General features: G+C 37.1%; 2 protein-coding genes across 8 annotated transcripts in view; one reads left to right on the forward strand and one right to left on the reverse strand.

The window, feature by feature from the left end:
- The window catches only part of LOC109544862 (band 7 protein AGAP004871), a 26,913-nt gene extending 13,947 nt beyond the window's left edge, over window positions 1–12,966 (reverse strand). For 3 of the 5 annotated variants that reach the window (XM_019915245.2, XM_019915244.2, XM_019915246.2), the window contains exons 1-4: window positions 12,780–12,966; window positions 10,699–10,816; window positions 10,481–10,495; window positions 2,240–2,346 (exon numbers count right to left, since the gene is read on the reverse strand). In XM_019915245.2, the coding sequence (XP_019770804.2) occupies window positions 2,240–2,346; window positions 10,481–10,495; window positions 10,699–10,765 (189 nt within the window). In that variant the 5' untranslated portion in view covers window positions 10,766–10,816; window positions 12,780–12,966. Of the gene's footprint in view, window positions 1–2,239; window positions 2,347–6,442; window positions 6,588–10,480; window positions 10,496–10,698; window positions 10,938–12,779 lie in introns of those variants that run through there. The other 2 variants (XM_048668960.1, XM_019915247.2) reach the window with 2 other exon arrangements.
- Window positions 11,870–21,019, forward strand: LOC109544925. 3 transcript variants are annotated; one of them, XM_048668958.1, is made up of 9 exons: window positions 11,870–12,297; window positions 15,581–15,736; window positions 16,612–16,764; window positions 17,954–18,089; window positions 18,210–18,340; window positions 19,570–19,698; window positions 19,751–19,915; window positions 19,973–20,197; window positions 20,417–21,019. In XM_048668958.1, exons 1-9 carry the CDS (start codon window positions 12,237–12,239, stop codon window positions 20,536–20,538), a joined length of 1,278 nt encoding a protein of 425 aa, XP_048524915.1. In that variant the 5' UTR covers window positions 11,870–12,236; the 3' UTR covers window positions 20,539–21,019. The 3 variants fall into 3 exon arrangements, with proteins under 3 accessions (XP_048524915.1, XP_048524916.1, XP_019770910.2); XM_048668959.1 differs by having other exon boundaries at window positions 11,873–12,293; XM_019915351.2 differs by lacking the exon at window positions 11,870–12,297 and adding an exon at window positions 13,006–13,127.
- Window positions 21,020–21,453: the final 434 nt, after the last annotated feature.

Genomic DNA, 21,453 nt, shown 5'->3' on the forward strand with positions numbered 1-21,453 from the left:
AAACAAATAAAACACGAATTTTTCGAGTTTTCTCAGGATTTTTGCGGATAACTATTTTTTGACAGAATAAGAATTAAGAGCGTAAGAACCAGTTTGTCGAGTCCTTGACGGCATCATTCGAATGTAATAAAACTGGAATAAATTCGAACTTTTGCAATTAATATCCAAAGAAAACGAAAATTCGAAACACAGCCGGAATACCATTTTTATTCGTTAATAGAAAATTAAAACTGAACTAATGAAACACCACTTGATAGAGTCCTAATTTGGAAAAATTATCCAAAAATCAGAGGGAATTAGAGCTAACAGTGCAAAATATAAAAAAGGTAAAATGGATTAAAGAAGCAAATCAACATTTGATAATAAAAATAAATAAAGCGGCCAAACTAAGATAGCCAGGTTCACATTTTGAAGACAAATCGATGATTTTTCTACTACATAGTCGTAAAAATTCATTCACAAATAAGAAAAAAGGTTTAAGTGAATTTCGTGCGAAAAATGAAACCGGCCGCAAAAAACATCTGTCGAATGGCTCAGGATAAACAGACGACTAAAGACTCAGAAGAAATAACAGTTTTTTAAATAAATAAAATACTGTAATTATTTCTGAAGTTTTGCAAAACAGTGCTAATCCCATGGTTCAAGATTGCAATACGATACGACTTGATCCTTGCACGTGGTAGAACAGTAATGCTCTGATGACGAGAATTCGTCTGTCTGGAAATAATCGGGCAGATTATGTGCCATTTATTCTGGAAATTCCGTCAGCTCAATTTCCAAAAGGCTGTCCATGTTACATCCAGGAAACAATGCCGCTTTTGCATATTTCAACTTGCGGTAATTTATTGTGTTCGGAATCCTAAAACAATCGGATCTGGAACAGTGGCGAAATCCCTTATGGAGGGCCACAATAGCAAAACGGCTCTTCAGCCCTTTTAAATGACGGTCTTGTGAGTAAGTAACCGGAAAGGGTTTTTTTAGCAGATCTTCCAAAAACCTGTTTCATTGCTTTAACGTTTTCTTAATGTATCATTTTATTTTCAGCGTTTAAATGTATAACGCAGCCTATTTTTAGAATGCTTGTTTGTTGAATCAAGTGACTGCTTTACGTTTTTGTTAATAGCGTGAGGAATTTTTTGTGGTTTATGAAAAATTAATTTACCTGCTATTTCCTGACTGTTTCGAACATTTCCTGCCACTAATTTAACAAAAGCGGCCATTCCATTGGTCTCCGTTTTCACGCTATATTGCTGTTTAGGTTTAACTGAAAATTGCGTTTTGTTCGAAGCTCCGAAAGGTGTACGGGTCCGCAAACAAACCCAACTGTTTTAATTGGCAAAAATAATATTTTCCACTCGCTTGTTTAATGAAAATTTACTGTAAAAATTGAGCATTCTTAATTAGTATTTGTCGAAGAATTGTCTAGACTCGCATCGGCCATTAGTGTTTTCAGCAGGCAAAAATTACGTTTAATTAAGCGCTGCAAACTTCGGTGTTTCTCCTAGCTGAACTTACAAGAAAAATGAAAATAATGGGCAAAAGTTCTGGTTATAATTAGCGAAATTCAATTTTTCTTTGCAGCGCTTCTTCACGTTTGGATTCATTGCTTTCATTACTTAATGCCCGTATGTCCAGTAAGGAGTTATGTGTATGAAATATCAACTGCATTAGCTAATTGCAGTTGCCCTATAAAGTAATTGAAAATTACTCAAAAGCGTCTGGTTGACTAACATTCAGACGCATAATTTTAATTGTTTGTAGATATTTGGCATTGGCACTGACTAAAAGTAACTAGGTAGCGAAAGTTAGGCCACATGTGGCTTTACTACCTCTGAAGATGCAAGCCGGTCCTACTTGAGAAACGTTCTGGGTAAACAATTTTTTTCACCACCATCTTAAAGCCCGAAAAATTCAGCAATTTATACAGACGTTATTAATGGGTTTAGTAATAAATTGAGAGAAACAGCACCAAGAAAAACCAAAAGCTAGGAAATGCCTGAAATAACCCGCTATTATTAATCTTTCCGCTTCCACTCACTTGACGCATTACAGTGGAAATTAATGAATTAATCGAAAAGAGATTTCCGTCAGTTCTTTCCCCTGAAACCGAAAATCTATGGCATTCTGAGTAGCACAAAATTCTACAATAAACAGAAAGGAAATCGACTGGATTCGAACACAATCACTTCAAAGAATCCTAAGGAAACAAACTTTAACGAGACTAATTCAAACGACTTACCTTAAAGCAAACAAATAGGGAGAACGGCATGGTAAGCACAACGAGCCCCCATGCCAGGACCGTTAGTATCTTTCCGCACGTTTTGTTTTCTTCCACGACTTTTTCGGCTGGAAAAAAAATAAACAGTCATTAAAAGTGTAGATTGTGTCTGTTGATTTTGCCTCGTTATCAGTTAATTTAACAGGAATAAACAGGGAAACTCAGCGGACACATAACATGTTTACCGCCTCATATATTATAATAAGAAAGCTCTAAAAAAGACCTTCTTTATATCCAGATATAAAATTTATTATCTAATACATGTTTCAGGACCCAAATATGAAATGCGATCTTTTATGACATCGAATCATATAAAATCTGGTCCTGATCCGGAAACTTTTCTAATAACAAGTTTTATAACACATCAACATTGACTACTGGATTTTGGGTATCTGATTTCTTGAGAAGAATCCAATTTTCCCAACACTCTGGGTGTTTTATTTAAAACACTTGGAAATCGGTATTTGGTCCAGAGGCACAATGTTCCTCAAGTGCAGCAGCTGAAAGTGTTCAGATTTACATATTCTCGTTTCAAAAAATCGAACGTAAACCGATGTGATGGATGGCTTTGAGGATCAGCTATTCACACCTACGCTTTCATTATCATTTTCTATCAAAAGAGGGCATTTTTGGCACATAAGAGGATGGAATATGGTCGTTCATTATAACATTTTAATACATAAATTGGAGCTGGAAATTTCAGCAAAGCAAAGCAGCAATAACGTCGACACACTTTAAGCTGATTTATGTGTGAAACTTGGGACATCGACGATTTAACTAAATTTGAATAGAAACGAAAAATAAGTATCGAAATATTGGTACAGTGGTTGAAAATACAACAAACTGTTTGGGCTCCGATTGTATAAATGTTTCACATTCTATTCATATTTAAATATGAAAATCCACAGAAAATTTAATGAATTACAGTTGTTAACTTGCAGTGGGGATCGCTTGATTTCCCCACGCGATTCCTGCACAAATTTCCATGTTTAGCGTAATCTATTCCCCCGTTTTATATGCCCAAATGTAAATCAGTTAAAGCTACCGCAAAGTGGTAGAAACCCTAATAAAAGCCATTCCTGTTGAATTCCTGTTCATTCGTCACGCTTATTATGCACAGACGGAAATCCTTTTCGGGAACACTCAAAACCGCTTCACGCCAAGTGGTGTTCCAGAGACACATTTGTGGATGACACTAAGTAACAAAAGTTGTTGAATAATTCCCCTTATACTCGTCAGTCACTGAATATTAAAACGCGCTGTTGATAGAACGAATTTTAGTTTTTTTTTAGCTCAAACGAGAGCAGGAGAGCTCGATTATATTTACGGAAATGGTCGATTCTTTCGGAACGCGCCACTTCCCTTGCAAGGGCCTTTGTCTCTTTTGAAGTACAGCCCTATTTGCTGCATGGATAAACCGAAGGTTTACAGCATATGGATCTTGCTATGCACTAAAAAGGCTCAATATCAATATTTGCTGAAACTTGATTCTTGGAAATGGTGTTGACGCCACTTAAATTGCAGAAAACCACAAAAATTGGTTTCTGTAAAAGGAAAAGCGGCACAAATCTGCTCTGGATCGCATCACGCATCAAAAAGCTCAGTTATAGAAGAAGCAAACCTCACTTGATCAGCTTCAGAACAGTTTCAAGAAAGTTTTTCTTTTGGGCAGATCACAAAGCTGCTAACCAAGTTTCTAATCTAGAAATCCTAGGTTTTTATGCAGAAGAAGGTTTACTTTTGTCTGGGATAAGAAAGCAGATAAAGACAAAGTTTTCTGAGTGGGGCTCAAAAGACTGACCAAACTTTAAAAATTCGTTTCTCGAATGCAGATCACGACAAAAACGTGCGGTTTTCTGCGTTGGGAACAGCAATCTTTAGTACTTTTGTCAAAAAAGCTTCGTTGCTGGGCTATAGTTAAAGCAATTTTTTTTTCAACCAGGGGCGGAACCAAGTCTTTTGTTGTCTATGAAGATAGAAATGACTTCCATGATCCCCCCCTGGATCCGCCCTTGTTTTCAACCGACTTTAAATTGCACCAACCGCAAAACAATCAATTAACCAGCCAGTTTGAATAGTTTCCTTCACCTAGTTCAAAGAAGATTAAATATATATAACCGCGCTGTGTCAAATCGATTAACTAAGAAATTCTCCTGCAGGCAATATATGGTGGAAATTCTCCACTACCTCAAATGTCATTCTTTTAATGATAATCGAGTTAATTTCAGGAAATTGTGCTCGTTGTAAGGATGGGTAATTGAATTTCCTGACGATATCGCTTTCGTTTATTAGATTGTTCATACCTGTATTCGAGGAAGATTATTATTTATTTTCCGCCTCAAAAATTTATTTAAATGTTCAATTTTTGATCAGCGAAGTTTACTGTTTCACTTCGCCCAAATTGCCGTAAATTGGATCTTTATAATGCCCGGGAGGTGACGCTTTGATTCCAAGGGCACTCGCCCGGTTGGCACAATGTGAAGAGGAAAATTTTCTGATTTTCCCGGCAACGTTTTAATTGGCCAATTAGTTCTACTTGCTGATTTCCGACGGTTTTCATAAGAGCCTCAATGGAAATAACTTTATATAAACACGCAACTTTCCTATTAACGTCCGGCAGCTCGCAGTTTTCCAAAGCCATTTTTTTAGCAACAAAATAATCAAATTAACTGCGGAACTAATGGACAATTAACGCTCCTTCTCGAGCTGAAGCATCGAAAATCCAGCCAAACGAATCACTAAACGCCCTATTAAGGCCAACTTGTGACATTCTATCGATTCGGAGCAACGCTTTGAAATATCTGGAAAACGCACAATAATGTGGCAAATAATGCGACAAGGCAATTGGAAGTCTGTGCAAAACTTGAAAAGGCCTTTCCAGTAAATGCTACAGAATAATGTCGGATATTGGGTTACACCCCGTTTCGGAATTGCATTATTTTATGGCTTTATTTCCTGTCTTCACTCATTCCATGATGTTTTCTGATATAAAACAATTTCGGTTCAAAATCAATTGAATTTGCTAGGGAATGATGTGGAACTCAGCGTTGAAGGAAGCTTATAAGCCTTAAAATGCACTTTGAACAAAACCTCGAAATGTTTGCTTGAATTTTTCAAACTTCTGTCTGTAGACCATTTCAGTCTTGATGAACCCTAAAGATTCAGAACTAACTGATATTAGTATATAATTAAATAGCTAGGAAACATTTTCAAAATTCTTCTAGATTCTTCTTTCTTCAAAAATCGTGCTAGTTTCAGGCCTATTTCGACCCAGGACCGGTTTCCAGCCTATTAGCTCTCATCAGGTGGGTTTACCCTGAAATTAACACACGCAAACCCAGGTTTTGACAGTGTTTTATTCAGGCTAAATCCACCTAATGTTTCATCAGATCAGCACATCTTTAAAATCTCTAGTTGCGTACATCAGAATCTCATGACGGGTTTGGTGATGTCGAAAGTTTCGATATTTTTGTGCTTTTTTCGAATTCAATTATGGCAAAAATGAAAGTACACAGTGTGAAGGCAGCGACGGACTTAAAAATATAAAACAACATATTTTTATGAAACTGGATAGAAAATAGTCATAAAATTGAGGATTTTCAAAGAAATCAAGGTACAACCATTTACAATAATAAAACAAAAATTAATTCTTTAGAGAATTAAATAACTGGACAACCATAAAACTGATGATTTTTTCAACTTACTCAACCTTCCAGCTTTTCCAAAGAGGGTAATTTTCAACTCACTTTTTCCAATTCTTCTACCGAAAGATCTTCAAAATAAAATCCAATGAAAGGTATTACAAAATCCTTTAAAAACTCTCCAATGAGCAAGTCAACGTTAGCTCGAGAAGAGTAACCATATCTGAACTAAACATGCTTGGGAAGCGTAAATTGGGCAAATGCACTCCCTCAACTGGACAACAACCCGAAGAAAACTACTTTTGTCTGGTAAATTCATCATTCTCATTGTCTTCATTGAGTCTCATTATCTGGTAAATTCTCACCGAAAGCAAAAATAATGCCGAAAGTTTCTGAACTTGTTGAAAACTTCCCAGTTTCAATTGGCGCCAAAACACCCGCATTGGCTTCGCATAAAAATCGGGTGGTTTCACTCGAAATCCACCTCCAACCTCATGCAATCAGACCAAAAAACGTTACTAACCTTCTTTCATCATTCCAGTGTGGAAACTGCTAAACTAGGCCGATTGAACGGTGGCTTTTTGCGACGAGGTCAAAACATGCTTGTTGCAAGTACGAGCTCCTGCCCGTATTCGGCACAAATGCTGGATGGGGCCGGACTCTTTCAAGTTCCCCGATCCTGCTCGAGCTGGATGCTGGATGCTGGATAGCCACGTTTTCCAGACCGAGCGCCTGCGAGTTGCGAACCGCGCCAACATCAACCGAATAGAATGGAATAGCGTGTGGATTTCCGCTGTGTGTCTCAGTTCTCAATTAATTTCCTCCTGGGGTTTAACCGAGATTCAAAGAAATGGAACAGCGAACGAACGGAAACATACATTTTCAAAGACTGAAAGAGAACCTCAACTATTGCGACTTAATTAAATCCCGTAGGCAAAGTGCCACTTGCGCCAGATATTGATGAATCCTCAACTGTCTTCAATCAATCGGGCCATGTTTCGGCTTCAGGGCGCTCACAATTTAAAGCTTCCAGTTCAACTGACCAGATTGATTGTTAAGCGGCTTCTTAATTAAAGTTTGGACTTCCCTTTGAACGTCCGGTCAATTGTTTGAGTGAAAACTCGCAGGAAATCAACCCAGCAACAAAATGTTCAAAAAAATCTCTTGTTTGCTGGTTTTTTTTTATCTGAACAGCAAAAAACAAGCTGAGCTCTTGGTTAAGTTTACAAGTTCAAAAGTGGCGTCAACACGAAATACTACTTTCATGATGTAGCATTATGGAGCCCGTTGGGAAATTTGCCACATTTCACACTTCCATGCGGGGAACTTTTTTTGGGCGAAAAAGTTAAAATGATGACACTTTAAAAGCCCAATATGCCATCTGCCTGATTTAGGGTAACCACAGTGTATCCGCGGCTCATAAATAAGCGATTTTTGTAATTATTTAAGCGTAATTCTGAGCGAAAAACGATCACTTTGCTGCAGGAAACTGGCCATTTTCCTCTGCCTGCTTTTAGTGCAGGCTTTTGTGAAAATGTGCTTGCTGTATAGGGCTTTTAATAGATTTTTTTATGGCCAATTTCGAAGGCTCATAATCATCGTATAATAATTAATAATCATAAAAACCAGTGATTTTGGAAGACGAATCTTGAACTTTTTCTGTAATTTTCTGTCTGAAACTGTTTATTAGAAGAAAATGGTTTCAACATCGAAAACTATTTCCAGTTCTACTATTCCGCCAACCACAACTGGCAATAAAATTTTTAATTTTCAGGCAATTTTCCAGTTTAATGAGGCAAATTCCCAACCGTGCGGAAAGATGATCAGTATTTCCAAATATACTCCTTTTTTTTATTACTCTCAAGTGGTTTTTATCGGCATTTAAGCTAACGTTGACATAAATTTAGATTAAAAATTTCGCCTGGATAAACTTTTAATAAGCAAAAAGTCCACGGTGCTTTGAAGCGAATCTGTTTGCTTTCATCTTTTTCCTTCCAAGAGTTTGTTTAGATTAGCATTCCTACTGTTGGTAATTTTTGTATCTAAATTGGTTTTATGGAAATATTTAGCGCGATGAAACTGCTTTAGTAATTCGCAAAGTGCAAATGAAGATTGAGGCCTTTAAACCTTATGAAGACTATTGAGGAATTAGATACCTACATTCAAATAAAATTTCCCTTTCCAACAAGGCAAGCGCTGATTTATTCGGCAATGGATAGTAAAAGTCCCCATTTCCTCAGAAATTCGCATACTTCATCCTTATTAAGTTCGCCTCAAGAGGCTAATTAAATAAACTTCGCCCTCCGCAGTGAAACTTATTACATGTACTCCATGCTCGACTGTAATCCAAGCTGGAGACAGTTGAACACTTTTAAGCGCGGATTAGGGCATAAATATATCGCTTTTAACAAGAAAAATAACCTCGATTTGTTCAAATGAGAGCGAAAAATGGCATAAGCAGCAGAAAGACAAAACTGCTGGAAATTGGCTCAGTGGAAAATGAAAAGAATGAGCAAAAGTAAAAGGATGATAGCCCCATTCTCGAGCAAGAAAGGTTTGGAGACTCAAAAGAGCAGACTATAAAATCGAATTTTCCAAATCTCTCCAACGCAATCTCCAACAGTCAATTTAACTAACAAAAGAAATCCGAAGCACAAATAGCGACGATCTTTAAACTCGGCCGTATTGGTCAAAATTGTGTTATTAATCGGCCACATCACGTTCAATAAACAAGGCTATGCAAGTGATAAAAAAGGTATAATGGCAGGATTGAATTTCGATCACGCAATCCGACTAATATACGAAAGAATTGGCCAAAACAGAAAACATTCGATTAACAGCCGTAAAAAGAAGTGTTGATTGTTTATTGAGCGCGTCACGAAACTGAGGCCATTGAGAGGACGCACTAACAGCGAAACCTCATTTATCAAATTAAGGGCAAACGAAAAAAAATTGGAAGTTTAATATACGCGTTTATTTGATTGAAAATGGGCAAAACTGTTATAAAACGGGGACATTTGAAATTCATACAGATCAATAACCATTTTTCCGATTGTAGGTAATCTAGGTCGGGAAGATTATACATTTCCAGCAAAACTAAACGGCGCATTTACCAGGCTTCAGATTTAATGTTTGTATCGTACCAAAACTCATTTTCAGTTTTTATAAATTTGGAGTTAATGTGGCATTTTCCCACTCGAGTTTCGTCACTGTCTGCCCAATTAAAACCTTGTTAGCAGGCCAAATAACGCACCCAATCGCTCAGATTTGATTGATAACAAAACCCACCTCTAGTGGACATAAAAACTCTTCAAAAGCCACGCCTTCTCAATAAAAAAATATACAATTTATTTGAAGTTGCGCCCAAGGGATCTTTTAATATCCGACTCTTTTTTAATTTGCGACGTTAATCAACTTAATGCTTTCGAAACAGTGACTGGAACAGGTGGAAGTTTTGATATATCGCAGCTAATTTTCGAGGCAAATATGGAGCAGCAAAAAAAACACACAGAAAAGAGGATAAAAAGCCGGAATTAAAATGGCATCTAAGCCCGAACGAGTAAATCGGATTTGGGGCTGAAAGTATTATGCCGAAGGATTCTTCAGAGTGTGTTTCCTTATTGTTAGTGAGAAAAACATGGAATAGAAACTGAAGCGTTTCCCTTGCGAGTCCTAGAATGGCGGCTTTATGCCATTTTCTTGGAAATTATCATTGTTTTCGGGTTACAACCATTATCTAACATAAAAATGTGAATCCTTCGTTGACTTCTTCGAAGTATCTTTGTCGCTCACTGGAATTATTCTCGGCTCAATTCATCCCTTTTTAATTTTATTTTCTTCGCCGCTTTTTCTATAGTTTTGCCGGGGGCATTTGTTCGATTATTATGGTGTTTATTTTTCATTTTCCTCCATTCCTGTTTCTGTTAATTTCACCGTCCTCTCCTCCATAAATTCCAGTAGTTCACTTATTTCGGCTTGAATGAAATCTGAAGGTGTTTGTGCAAGCAGAATATGCTTTTATCGATGACCCAAAAGCAATTTTTCGAGAGACTTTGGTCATTATGCACATATTAGACACATTACATATATTATTATAACACATTCCATTAACGGAAAATATGAACTGAAAATAATTACTTATCTAGAACAAAAACATCATAAACTGGTCACGCAATTGAATAATTACGCTTTGGAGTTAAGTGTCTCCGGGCAAACCTGAAAAATCTATTTCAAGTCATTTCTGGATGGGTTTGAACGATTATTTGTAGTAACTGTGAAACTGTTGAAATGGAAAAAACAGTTCTAACAACAAAACTTGCAAACTTGCGAATAGAAACTTAAATTGCCAGATTAAATTGAATTTTCGCCCGTCTGGCCCAACTGATTAATGAAGGAATAAATAAAATTATACGTTAAAAAAGTGAATTAATTCGTGTCTCGCTTCATGGGCTTCGTTGAGCAAGCAAATGCGATTTACTTACCCATTTTTTTAAATGAGTCCCTACATTTTCTTAATAACCAAATATGTTGTTATTAACTTAACACTTTTCAAAAATCTTACCATTATCTGGTCCACCTGAAACAAAGAGAAACTTTTAGCTTCAGCATAGAAATCCTCCTTTATACTCGTTTTATAGATTCATTGGTCATTAAATGCGACCGAAAATTTATCAAACTACTTAAACCAATCACTAGTTTTTCCATTTTGAAAAGTCATCAACTGTTCAAAAAAATCGGACAGAAGTTGAAAACAAAATACAAAATCAAGTTCATTCATACCTCCAAAGACATGTTTGGTGAAGTCTTCGGTGCTGTTATTGTGTCCATTAATGATAGCAGTCGACATGCTGACAGTCTCAGGTGGTGATGGATTGATTCTGCCTTCTGAGCCCGCCACCTGGAAAAAACCAAAGCCAAAATAAAATCAGTTAAAACGAGAAAATGTCGTTAAAATTTTCCTGCCGTTGGCTATTGGCTGCATGCAAAACTGCGTTTAACTTCATCAGCAATTTAAAACTGTGAACATTCGAAATTCAAATAGCGTTCCCGAGCTTGTTCAGCATCCAAACCATGTGGGCCAATTGCCAATCAGTGCGATTCCATTCAATTTTTTGCCCAAATTCATTCAAGCTAAACGCTGTTTCCATTGGACAATCATTCGGAAAAATTACCAACATTGCAATCTGATCTACGCGCCAAACTGTTCGGGAAATAGTCGCTGTTTACAACAGCAAATAGCCCAAATATTGTCATTAGTATGTTATTTACATCCGTGTTTAAATATTTATTCGGGTAAAAGTGCATATGCATTAACCAGTTATGGGATGCGATGCACTTAAAAGGCTACTCCTGTTTTAATGGTCGCCAATTAACAGCGATAATCATGGCAGTTTGGTATTCACAGTGAAAATAACAATCAGAAATTAAAGCCGTTTATTTGGACGTGTTGTAAATTGGCAATTACTGCATGGGGACGATGCTTATTACTATCAACAATGAAAGAGCCAACATTATTTTTTGGTAACAAAACGCTTCAGCAAAACGCTCCATTCGAATAAAACTATAGAAACTGAGTTTCCTTCTGACGAACCGATCAATCAAGCAAAAGCTGATTTATTCATTTAACAATAGTTTGAGCAATTCGATATCAAGAAGTCCAGAATAGCAGCCATCAGATTCCATCGTCCAATATGACTGACGTGGACGAATTACCGTTGGCTAGTTTAATATTACTTGTACAGTCGGTAATCCATACGGAAAATTATAGGGAAAGCCTGCAGATCAATAATAATATTGAGAATTTAGCGGGTAGAGTTCCACAAGCTTTTAATAATTCAGAGTTGAAACCTTTGGCAGCCCATTAGAAGGACAAAGAAGATCATAAAATTTACATTCCATGAATTATCAAGGCTCGTTAAAAAGTTTGCTCGTTCAAAAAATGTGTATGTTCTCCCGCAACAACCGCCGATGGTGAAGTTAACGAAGGAAAAAGCCTGAACTTTAACTCGTTTTACTGTGGATGATTTTTTCAAAGGCCGTTCAACTTGTTGATCGATTTTGTGGCAAAACTCTGTACTGTTGAAAATGAATTCTCGCCAACATTTCGCCGATAAAATGTCTCAATTTAAAGCAAATGCACCAGTTCATGAAATGCATCGATTGCAAAGTAAACGAGAGAAAAGTTATGAGCGATTTGCGCAAAGTTGATGAAACGAATTTTCCTGCGACTTGAAAATGTAAATCCCGGTGTTTTATAAAGTTTCCCAAGCTACCCGGGGAAAATTGACAAACGGTTTGCTTTTGATGTAAGTGAGTACATGATTTACCGGTTTAGCCCGAAAATAACACTCTCGAAACCTGTACTTCTGGCGAAAGTAAGTAAGTAAATCTGCACCTACTCACTGACTTACATCAGAAACTTTTGTTGTTCATTTTGCGCATATTTTCATGACTATACACGGAAATTGAGCATTTGAGCCAGTAAATAAACTGGAAATTTGCGTTCATAAGTGCGTGTGCTGTTTCTGGCATCTTCAAGCACATTTCATGACCACCAAGTCGATTGCAATTTTCACAATTAGTTCATTTGATTAATAAAGCATCACACCAATCAAATCAACCTAATTCATGTTTGGGGAGCGAGATTATTTGATCAGTGCCGGTGATTGAGATTCCCAATACACGCCGGCAAACATTGGCAAGCTTTAAATTAGAACTTGGCCGCACCGGCTAAAGTTTCCCGACTATCGAAATAATCCAGGCGGACGATTTTTCCTTAGAATCGACTGAATCGGCCAGATTACGGTGTGGGTGGATGCAAAACACACAACAAACAGGTGACTGGAGCGATTCATACTCACTTTGCATTCGACGAGTTCAAGGGGGTCTCGAGTTGAGTTTTTCCAAATCGAAAATTCAAAATCCAGTTATTCGATCCGATGCCGGCTCCACACTGTTCTCGCGTCGCGACTTGTACAATAAAAACAATTTCCGAGCGACGCTGACGACGCCAAGTCCGACGGATTTGATGTGGAAATACGCCGAATGTTTGGCTTAATTTCCCACTCTTCGGCGCGTTTTTCTACCGCTGGATCCGTCGCAGGACTGGAGTGGTAGAAGAAGAACTGGAGTGAGGAACACTGGATCAGGAAGATCGTTGAGCACCGGAGAAGAAGCGCAAGGGGCTCCTGAAGGAACTGATAAAAGAAGTAAAGCGTTTGGAAAAATATTCAACCCAAGTTTTGTCGATTGTTTTCTACGTACGGAGCTACTCAATATGAATAGGGGTGGGATTTCCGCTCTATAATAAGTCAGATTTTGTCGGATCAATAGCGAAACTGTTCTCACTGGCTCAAAGTTTGGCATAAAATGGGTACAGAAGTTGAGGGATTCTGAGCGATTTGGGTTTTTCCGAAAAAAATGCGAAGAAGCTCTAGCCGTATTGAGAATATCTCCCAAATCGATATAGAGAGACGTTTTACATAAAATGCAGCAAATATTGTCAGTTCAAGGCCCAAAACGACCAAACACTGTTATAAATTGACCATAATTTTAAAGCAGTTTTCGTTTAGAGAAATCTTGCTTTTCTGGTCCTGAGCTCGTAGAGTAGTAAAAATCGTAGAAATCGATTTTATCAGAAAATAATCATATAAGTYTCAAATGTATGTTTTATGATCTCAATGGAAGGTTTTCRATCTCAGAATCTTTCCCATATAAATCTGTAGGGTKTCTGTATATAAAATAGAGAAAATATGATCGATTAAAGGTMCWAAACGCTCAAAAACCRTTCTAATTTTGCTTWCGTTTTGTGTTTACACAAACCTCGCTTCTTTATTCCAGAGCTTCTAGAATTTCCCGCTTTCTWGCGTTTAAAGTAATGTTGAATGTTGAAATTTGGGAATTTTGAGCGAATTGATTTTAGCAGCAAAAAATCAAAGTTTCAAATGTGTGGTTTATGAGCTSACTGGAACCTTGTCGACCGAATAATTTCTCCCATGTAGATAGATAGAGCGTCTGTATATCTAATAGAGCAAATATCGCTCTAAATTGACCAWCATTTTACGTTATTTCCGTTTAGAATRTTTTYTCATCATGGCAGAAATGATGAGRAATTTCAAGCAATTTGACCTCGAAAAAAAATCACAACATCTATTTGTATCCATGGACGTAATTAAAAAAAACGGGGTTTAAAATGTGTTTTTCATGAATTCTATGGACAGTTTTCCACCTAATAATATAGCATATATTAACATATAAAGTTGTATATGAAATAGAGCAAATATTGTCGATTCAAAACCAAAAACCYGCTCTAAATACGGAAAATATTTAGTTTTTCCGATAAAAATCGTACCTAMACAGTARACCAATCGATTTTATTGGCAAAAAATCCAAAGTGCCAAATGTATATTTCACGAACTCAACGGCAAGTTTTCGATCTAGGAAAGTCTCCCATATACATAAAACGGAGCAAATTTCACCGATTCGAAACAAAATTTGTTCAAATTCTGCTGTAAATTGGTGATAATTTTGCGTTATTTGCGTTTAGAAAAGTGTAGCTGCTTTACTCCTGATATTCCTTCTGATACTCCTCGATTTCTTGCGTTTAAATCAGCATAAAACGAGAGTAACTTGGGTTTTTTCTGAAAAAATCGTAGAGCGACTCTATTCCTCGATTTTATCCACGAAAAATCTGTTTTAATGCTGTGTTTTATGAATATCTCTTATATTAGAATATCTCTTCGCTGTTTTCAACTTTAATTTAGCAAACATCGTCGATTGAAGATCGAAACCACCCAAAAACCGCTTTAAATGAGGCATAATGCCGTTTAGAAGTGTCTAACTCGCCTATTTCTGAGCGCGTTCAATTCTTCGCTTCCTTGCGATGAAATCGCTGTAGAAGTTGTAACCCTTTGAGCAGTAATTCGATTTTTTTTGAACAAATCGTAAAATGTTGTGTGTTTTTAACGCAATGGACTGTTTTAAACGAAAAAGTCTTCTCAATACACAGATTGGCTCATAATTAGGCAAATGCAAAAAAGACAAGATAAATGTTGGTTTGTTACATTGGTGAACGTGTTAGCTGAATAATTAAACTGTAAATATTTTGAACATTTGGATAATTTTTCGCTATTTCGGTCAACCAAGGAAGCGTGTTGAAATTCCGAACGTTGTAGGTAACTCGTAACAAAATGGCCTGATGCAACATATAATTGTGTTGAAAATCGTTCGTTGTGTTATGTGCCACACAATAATGCGATTAAGATGAACACGGACATATTTTCACGATTCGTTACCCGGAAAAACCATCTTCCGGACTTTCGACATCGAAAGCGCCCAAAATTCCGTTCAGAGCCGCACTTTAAAATAAAAAGTGTGCTCGGTTTACTTGCCTGGAACTATCAGTGCTATGAGTCTAAACAGATCTGGAATAATTAGCAGCAGTGGAACAACTCGCAATAAATATTTTAACTGAATAAGACACTTTGGAGTGAATAGTTCCAGCCAGTCCGGTCCATTTTATTTAATTTTCCGCTGAATTACCTTCCAATAAAACAAAACAAACATAACATCTGAAATATACTTTGTTTAGTCTCTAGTGTATCGCGCCTTCACTCAAGTCGGTTTTCAGTCATTTAAAAAATACATTTTCATTTTCCTATAGGAGAAATGAATTGGACGGGATTCTATCAAATTTGCATTTGTGGGGCTTTCTGTTTAGCCGGCATTCGTGGAGAAACCTGGATGCAGAATGGGGAAAACAATTATCCCAGGCAAAAGGCTAAAGGAGTGGAGAACTCATTTAGCCGAATGGGGCGCTGTAAGTAATAGATATGTAAATATGTTTTTTGGAAAAATATGCCCATGTTTTTCATTTGGAAGGCAAACTAGTCTGGGAGTGAAATAAATGGGGAATAATTCAATGTATTCCTGCAGCGACAGTATATTACAATTGTAGATTAATGCAAATGTTGTCAGTTTCCTAAGAAATTTCCAGTCGATCCACCAAATTGCGATCTTCAAAGTATTGATTTCCTTGGATTTGCATCGCTCAGTAAAAGTTCCTTTATTGCAGCTGAAAATTGCCCTGCAAAACGAGACTGAGTGAAAAAATTAGAACTTAAACTTGCTCGCTTTCCTATGCGCGATATAAATACATTATTACCAGCCCTAAGTGAAAAATGCCATTTTCCGCAAAAACTGACTCGATTTTCCAGTGTGTCAAGAATAGTGTGCCTAGACACAACTTTCCAGCATATATTTTAAACTCGTTCCTTTCTAGCTGGCGGCAAACATTTGCGCCATACAAACCGAGACATGCTGAGTTATTTTAATGGTAATTACTTTAAAATGTTTTAGGGAAATTATTACTTTACGTAAATAGGTTGATCGCATTATTTCCACGCTTAAACTCCATAAATAATTAGAAATTTTAACCACTAATTTTGGCCATTTGATGTATTTTCGATTCATACTCATGGGGAACACAAGCTTGATAAACTGTCTTCATAAATTAACGATAAATATTCAACAATTAAATTTGCATCTGAAAAAGAACAAAGCAACTAAATTTCGTTTCTGAATATTCTGGTTAAAAAAATTAGACAATTTGGAATCTTTGGTATATGGATTTTGGCATGCGGATAATCTGGTCCTTTTATTGTCTTAAAAATCCAACTGTGTGATCTTTTTCAGTTCTCTCGCTGTTCACATTTGTCCAATTCGACAATCAAGCCTGTACCGGATCGAATGGAGAAAATGGAACATGCGTATCCCAAACAGATTGCCAGAGGAAAGGTGGAACCTCGATCGGAAATTGCGCTTCAGGCTATGGAGTTTGTTGTTCAAGTAAGAAAGTCTCCCTAATTTTTCCGTGCTCCAATTTTAGTCGAGATGATTTGAAAATAGCGTCAATTTTTATAAGGAAACACTCGAAAAAAATCGCACGTTTTTTTTCCCCAAAAAACGTGTAAAACCTTAAATTTAAGTTCATCAAACAAGTTGAAAATTGCACAACAAAAGCTTGCAATTGACAAATTCAACTCCAGAATTCCTGAAATAGACGTTTTTAAGGGGTTTAATCGGCAATTATTTTAACTACGGATCGACAGCGGAAACTTTAATTGAATAAACGAATATTCTAAATTTTCTAAAGTCGAATATTCCGGAAAACTGCCCAACAAAAAAATGGTTCATTTAAAGAACCATAGAAAAGAAATAAGAGGTAATAAATCAACAGGTTTTTCAAAAACTTTCCGAGAACATGAGCCAAGAAAGAAAAGAAACCCGACACATTTTCCTCTTCAAGCCTTGTAGGAGCGTTTGCGAAAGAAGCATTCTCTCTCCAGCGAGTAAAAATATGACAAACCTGAGATATGCAGACGAAACAACGCTGATAGCAGCAGTAGAAGAAAACTAAAAAAAACTTCTAAATCGAGTTTGAGTTGAGCTCCACCGTTAATAATCTGGATAATCTGCTGTTGCTTCGTTTGTTTGTGATGTTTTGGGAAATGTAGAGAGACGAAGTCTCAGAAACTACGACATTCAAAACCCCACCGTTTGACGCTAAAAAATAAGCCAACAATTCATAAATTTGCAGTAAATTCCCCATACTTCAGACTTGTTTTCCAACCATCCCACTTTAAACCCGGGAGTCGCAGACTCTTTTAAAATTCCTGGAAGCTGGAAATGTTTTTCTTGATTGATTGATGAACAGTCGTATCGAGTGAGGACATGAGCAAGATGATAGGCCGAAATAGTCTAGATAATGCCGCATTTAGGTAAATCGACATTGAGCGCTATCTTTCTTCGGAAATGTGTTCAATTTCCGTCGAGCCCCAAAGGTAGAACCCTGGCATAGATATCAGCGTAAACGTTTTGAAATTGTCAGCAAATGTTTCCCCAGTTTCCCAATAGTGGAATTGTATGTTGAAAGTGTCTAATAGGAAAGTTTCAAAACGATTTTTCTGTTCAGTTTTACATGCGATCGAAATCTGCATTGCAGTTTTATTTATTGCGGGAATTTCGATTATTTCAGTGACAGTAAAATGCGGAGGAATTGTCAGGGAGAATGGAACGTTCTTTGTTAACGAAGGTTATCCAGATTCGTATAATGGAGTGGGATCGTGCCAGGTCACTCTAATGAAGATAAATCCCATCGTATGTCAATTCAGGTAAGAAAAATAACTTTTCCTCAGATTCCATGGCTTCGATCCAGCCACAAGAAATTTATCGCAGAACGCTGGCTGCCGATCTAATGGTTTATTAAAGAGCGAATTTAACCGGCTTTCCAGATTAGACTTCGACGTTATGAATATAATGGGTCCCGAAACCATAAACCACATCTGCATCAACGATCAGTTTATTGTTTCTGGAGGAAATCCGTCAGCGCCAGCAATTTGCGGACGAAATGACGGAAATCACCGTAAGTACTTGAGTTTCCAACTTTAAATGATTGAAAATCAAATTTTAAATAGGCTTTCGGCCTGCTACTGAAGCGCACAAGGTTTCCACGACTAATTTCCCAACTTTGCTTGCAATAATCGGTTTATTTTCGAAGGGTACATGCGAATAGATGGAACTGTAATTAGATCTTATTGATGCAAATTATGTATAAGAATGGATGGTTTTTCGGGTTATTTGGCCATCGTGATCTCTGAAGGACGAAATTTCTATTAACGACGATAATACCGCGAAAAGAATCGAACAAAAAATTGCAGTAAATTAAATAAAACTTCTAAAAGCCTTCTTTCGAAGCATTGACACATTTGTGGGCTTATTCCGGAATTATAAACCTTTGTGGGCGTTCGGAAGTAAATCGCAAATGGATTGGAATGTGGTACATAAAATCGCTGCTTTTGTGGAAAAATGTTTTAGTTTATCGGCAATTTGCTACATGAGTAAGTACTTAACAGCAATTTGATTTATTTATCCTTACTAGGTACGTTTTAAAGATAGGAGAACAATATTAGATGTGTTTCCGATGTTCAAAGGGAGTGAAATTAGGGATTTAACCGTCTGGAATCATCGTTCCCCCTTACGAAATTTTCGATAGAAAATCAAAATTTAAGAACCCTGTTTTATGCGTTCATTGGATTGTTGGAGAGCAAACAAGCTCCTTAATATGCAAAAGTAAAGTTTTTGAATCCATATTTGGGATGAGAGAAGAAATCGTCGGATGAAAATTGTACCTACCTACAGCTCAAAAACGACTCAAAATGGACAGAAAATGTTGATTACTTCGGATGCAAAATATCAACAGCTAACAACTAACACCAATTTTTTAAATGTTTCTTCGCAATTCTCGCGGTCAAAATTGAAGCAAAATCGACAGTCAGCTAATCGAATCAGTTCGTCCCTTATTTATCCCTCGTTCAGCTTACCTTTCCGCTGGATGCAGAGCGATAAATAAGTGACCTCAGGGATAAAATACCGCAATACGGAACAATAAATTAAAGCCTGTCCAGCTAAATATTTTAAGGGGATTCTTTGAGGCAAACACTTATTTTATGCAATAAGCCACACTGGTTTCCACCGTTACTTTGGACTGTTCGAGATTTAAAAGACTTGCCTTGCTGAGGATGTCGTCTGGAAACTTTGTCAATTGTAGGTAAATTGTAGGAAAATCAAAGGGATATTTTAATGGTTTTTCAGTGTACATTGCAGTGGAAAAAGGGCCATCAGCCAGTCCAGTTTCCCTCAATGTAGTCACAACAGGCGATTCTTTCCAGAGAAGCTGGAAAATTCGCATAACTCAAATTCCCTGCTCATCGGAAGTGAAAGGTAAGTTAAAGCGTGCAAACCGGCGATTTTTTTCGACATTTTTATCTTCCAGCCGAAAATGGATGTTTGCAGTATTTCACCGGAGTGTCCGGTCAGATTAAGTCTTTTAACTACGACCTTACAACTGGTAGGCAACTTTCGAATCAAGACTATACAATTTGCGTTCGAGCTGAGAGGAACTTTTGCGGCATTCAGTACACGCAATGTGTGGATAATGGTGAGAATGCCAATTTTTCGGGGTTTTTTCGAAGGTTTCACTTTTTTGCGGTTCCAGTTAACACAAGATATCAGTCATTTACCTTGTCGGGAAACAGTAATCAAGCCGTTCCATCAATGGTGGGAAGCACGGGAAACACAAACTTCTGCCCTAATGACTATTTGATTATTCCCATGGCCACTAATGTGGACAGGGTGGTCCAGAGTAGATCGCCCACAGTTGATCGAATATGTGGTGGAACATTCAGTGCTGATGTTACACAGACTCCGACCACTGTGTTAAGTAAGTATTGATTTCCACTGAGTATTTATTCTGTGTTCTGAGTTTGCTGGATGTTTTCCAATTTTTCCAATGGACAAAATCTTCTCAATTTATTTCAAAAAATTGCCATTTATGTAAACAGAGGTGCAGATTAGAAGACTCATTTGCATCCGAAATCTTTGATGACTCTGATGATGCAGCAAGTTTCGGCGCTTTTCAAAGTAAAAATTTGGTTTTTAGGCACAGTCCGTCCATTTCTGCTGTTTTTCCACACAGATAGCACGGAAAATCCTATGGATCAAGAAAATAAGGGATTCTGCTTGAATTACGTTCAGCAACCTTGCACTAATCGACTGCAGTAAATGTTAAGGAAATCTAATTGTTTTTATACCGGGTGTCTCGAATTTTGCGGCATTACGATGTATTAAAACCTAAAACGTGTACCTGCTACTACCGCGACTTTCCAGCCATGGGTCACTGTGTATACTGTTAATAGTATTTTTTGTAAATGATAATGTATTTTATGCCCTGTTAATGCGACTCTTGATCAATCATGTCGGTTTGCCTTTATTAATTGCCGGGTTTTTTAGTTGATGTATAATAGCTTTTGTATAAAAGTGTTTTGACATCCATACGTATTCAGCTAGAAGTGAGTTAAACTTATATATAATTGTGATAAGAAATAAATTAATATAGTTGTTATTTTCATAGTGATTGAAAGATGTGCAAAAATTGTTCAAAAAAACCACTCTACTGATCAGTAAGTGTTTTTACGTGGAGGTTTAGAAAAGTTTTAAATTCTGTCTCAGTTGTTTTCAATAATAAACCCGGTTTTGTTTTTTGTCTGTTTATTCCTTGTAATGCTTAATGGCCAATTCATTCGCCTTTTACAAGCGAATCGAGCTTTGCTGCGGCCTCCTCAGGGCCATTCGCACAAAGACTGATAATCATTTTGCCTAGAGGGCGACAGACATTCTTCACACAAGAAAATTTATCTTCATTGATTATTTTTAATCTATTCTTTCATGCTAGTGTCCTCTACTGGACTCATTCCACGTTGTCTCTCTGCAATACAAAAGCTGACCATCGTTTTGTCGAGATGGCGCCAGATAGTCTTGGGCTGGAATATATTTGCTTTGATACATGGATCTTTCGGAGAAAAAAATCAGCGCGCAAAATACAAAGAACAACAAACAACTAATAATTGCTAAACAAAATTGGAACTGCTGTCGCCAAAATTGGTCAAGTAAGAGCAAAAAACTGGCAGATAAATTAAA

This window comes from Dendroctonus ponderosae, unplaced genomic scaffold (genome assembly GCF_020466585.1).
Source record: "Dendroctonus ponderosae isolate FM_Combo_2020 unplaced genomic scaffold, Dpon_F_20191213v2 Dpon_F_20191213_8, whole genome shotgun sequence".
NCBI lineage: Eukaryota > Metazoa > Arthropoda > Insecta > Coleoptera > Curculionidae > Dendroctonus > Dendroctonus ponderosae.

Bases quoted from the DNA above. Each gene is read 5' to 3' on its own strand.
- LOC109544925 (XM_048668958.1), top strand. From the start codon at position 12,237: ATGATTTACCGGTTTAGCCCGAAAATAACACTCTCGAAACCTGTACTT. The intron at 15,737-16,611 runs GTAAGTAATAGA...GATCTTTTTCAG, and splicing joins ATTTAGCCGAATGGGGCGCT to TTCTCTCGCTGTTCACATTT. The intron at 18,090-18,209 runs GTAAGAAAAATA...CCGGCTTTCCAG, and splicing joins CCCATCGTATGTCAATTCAG to ATTAGACTTCGACGTTATGA.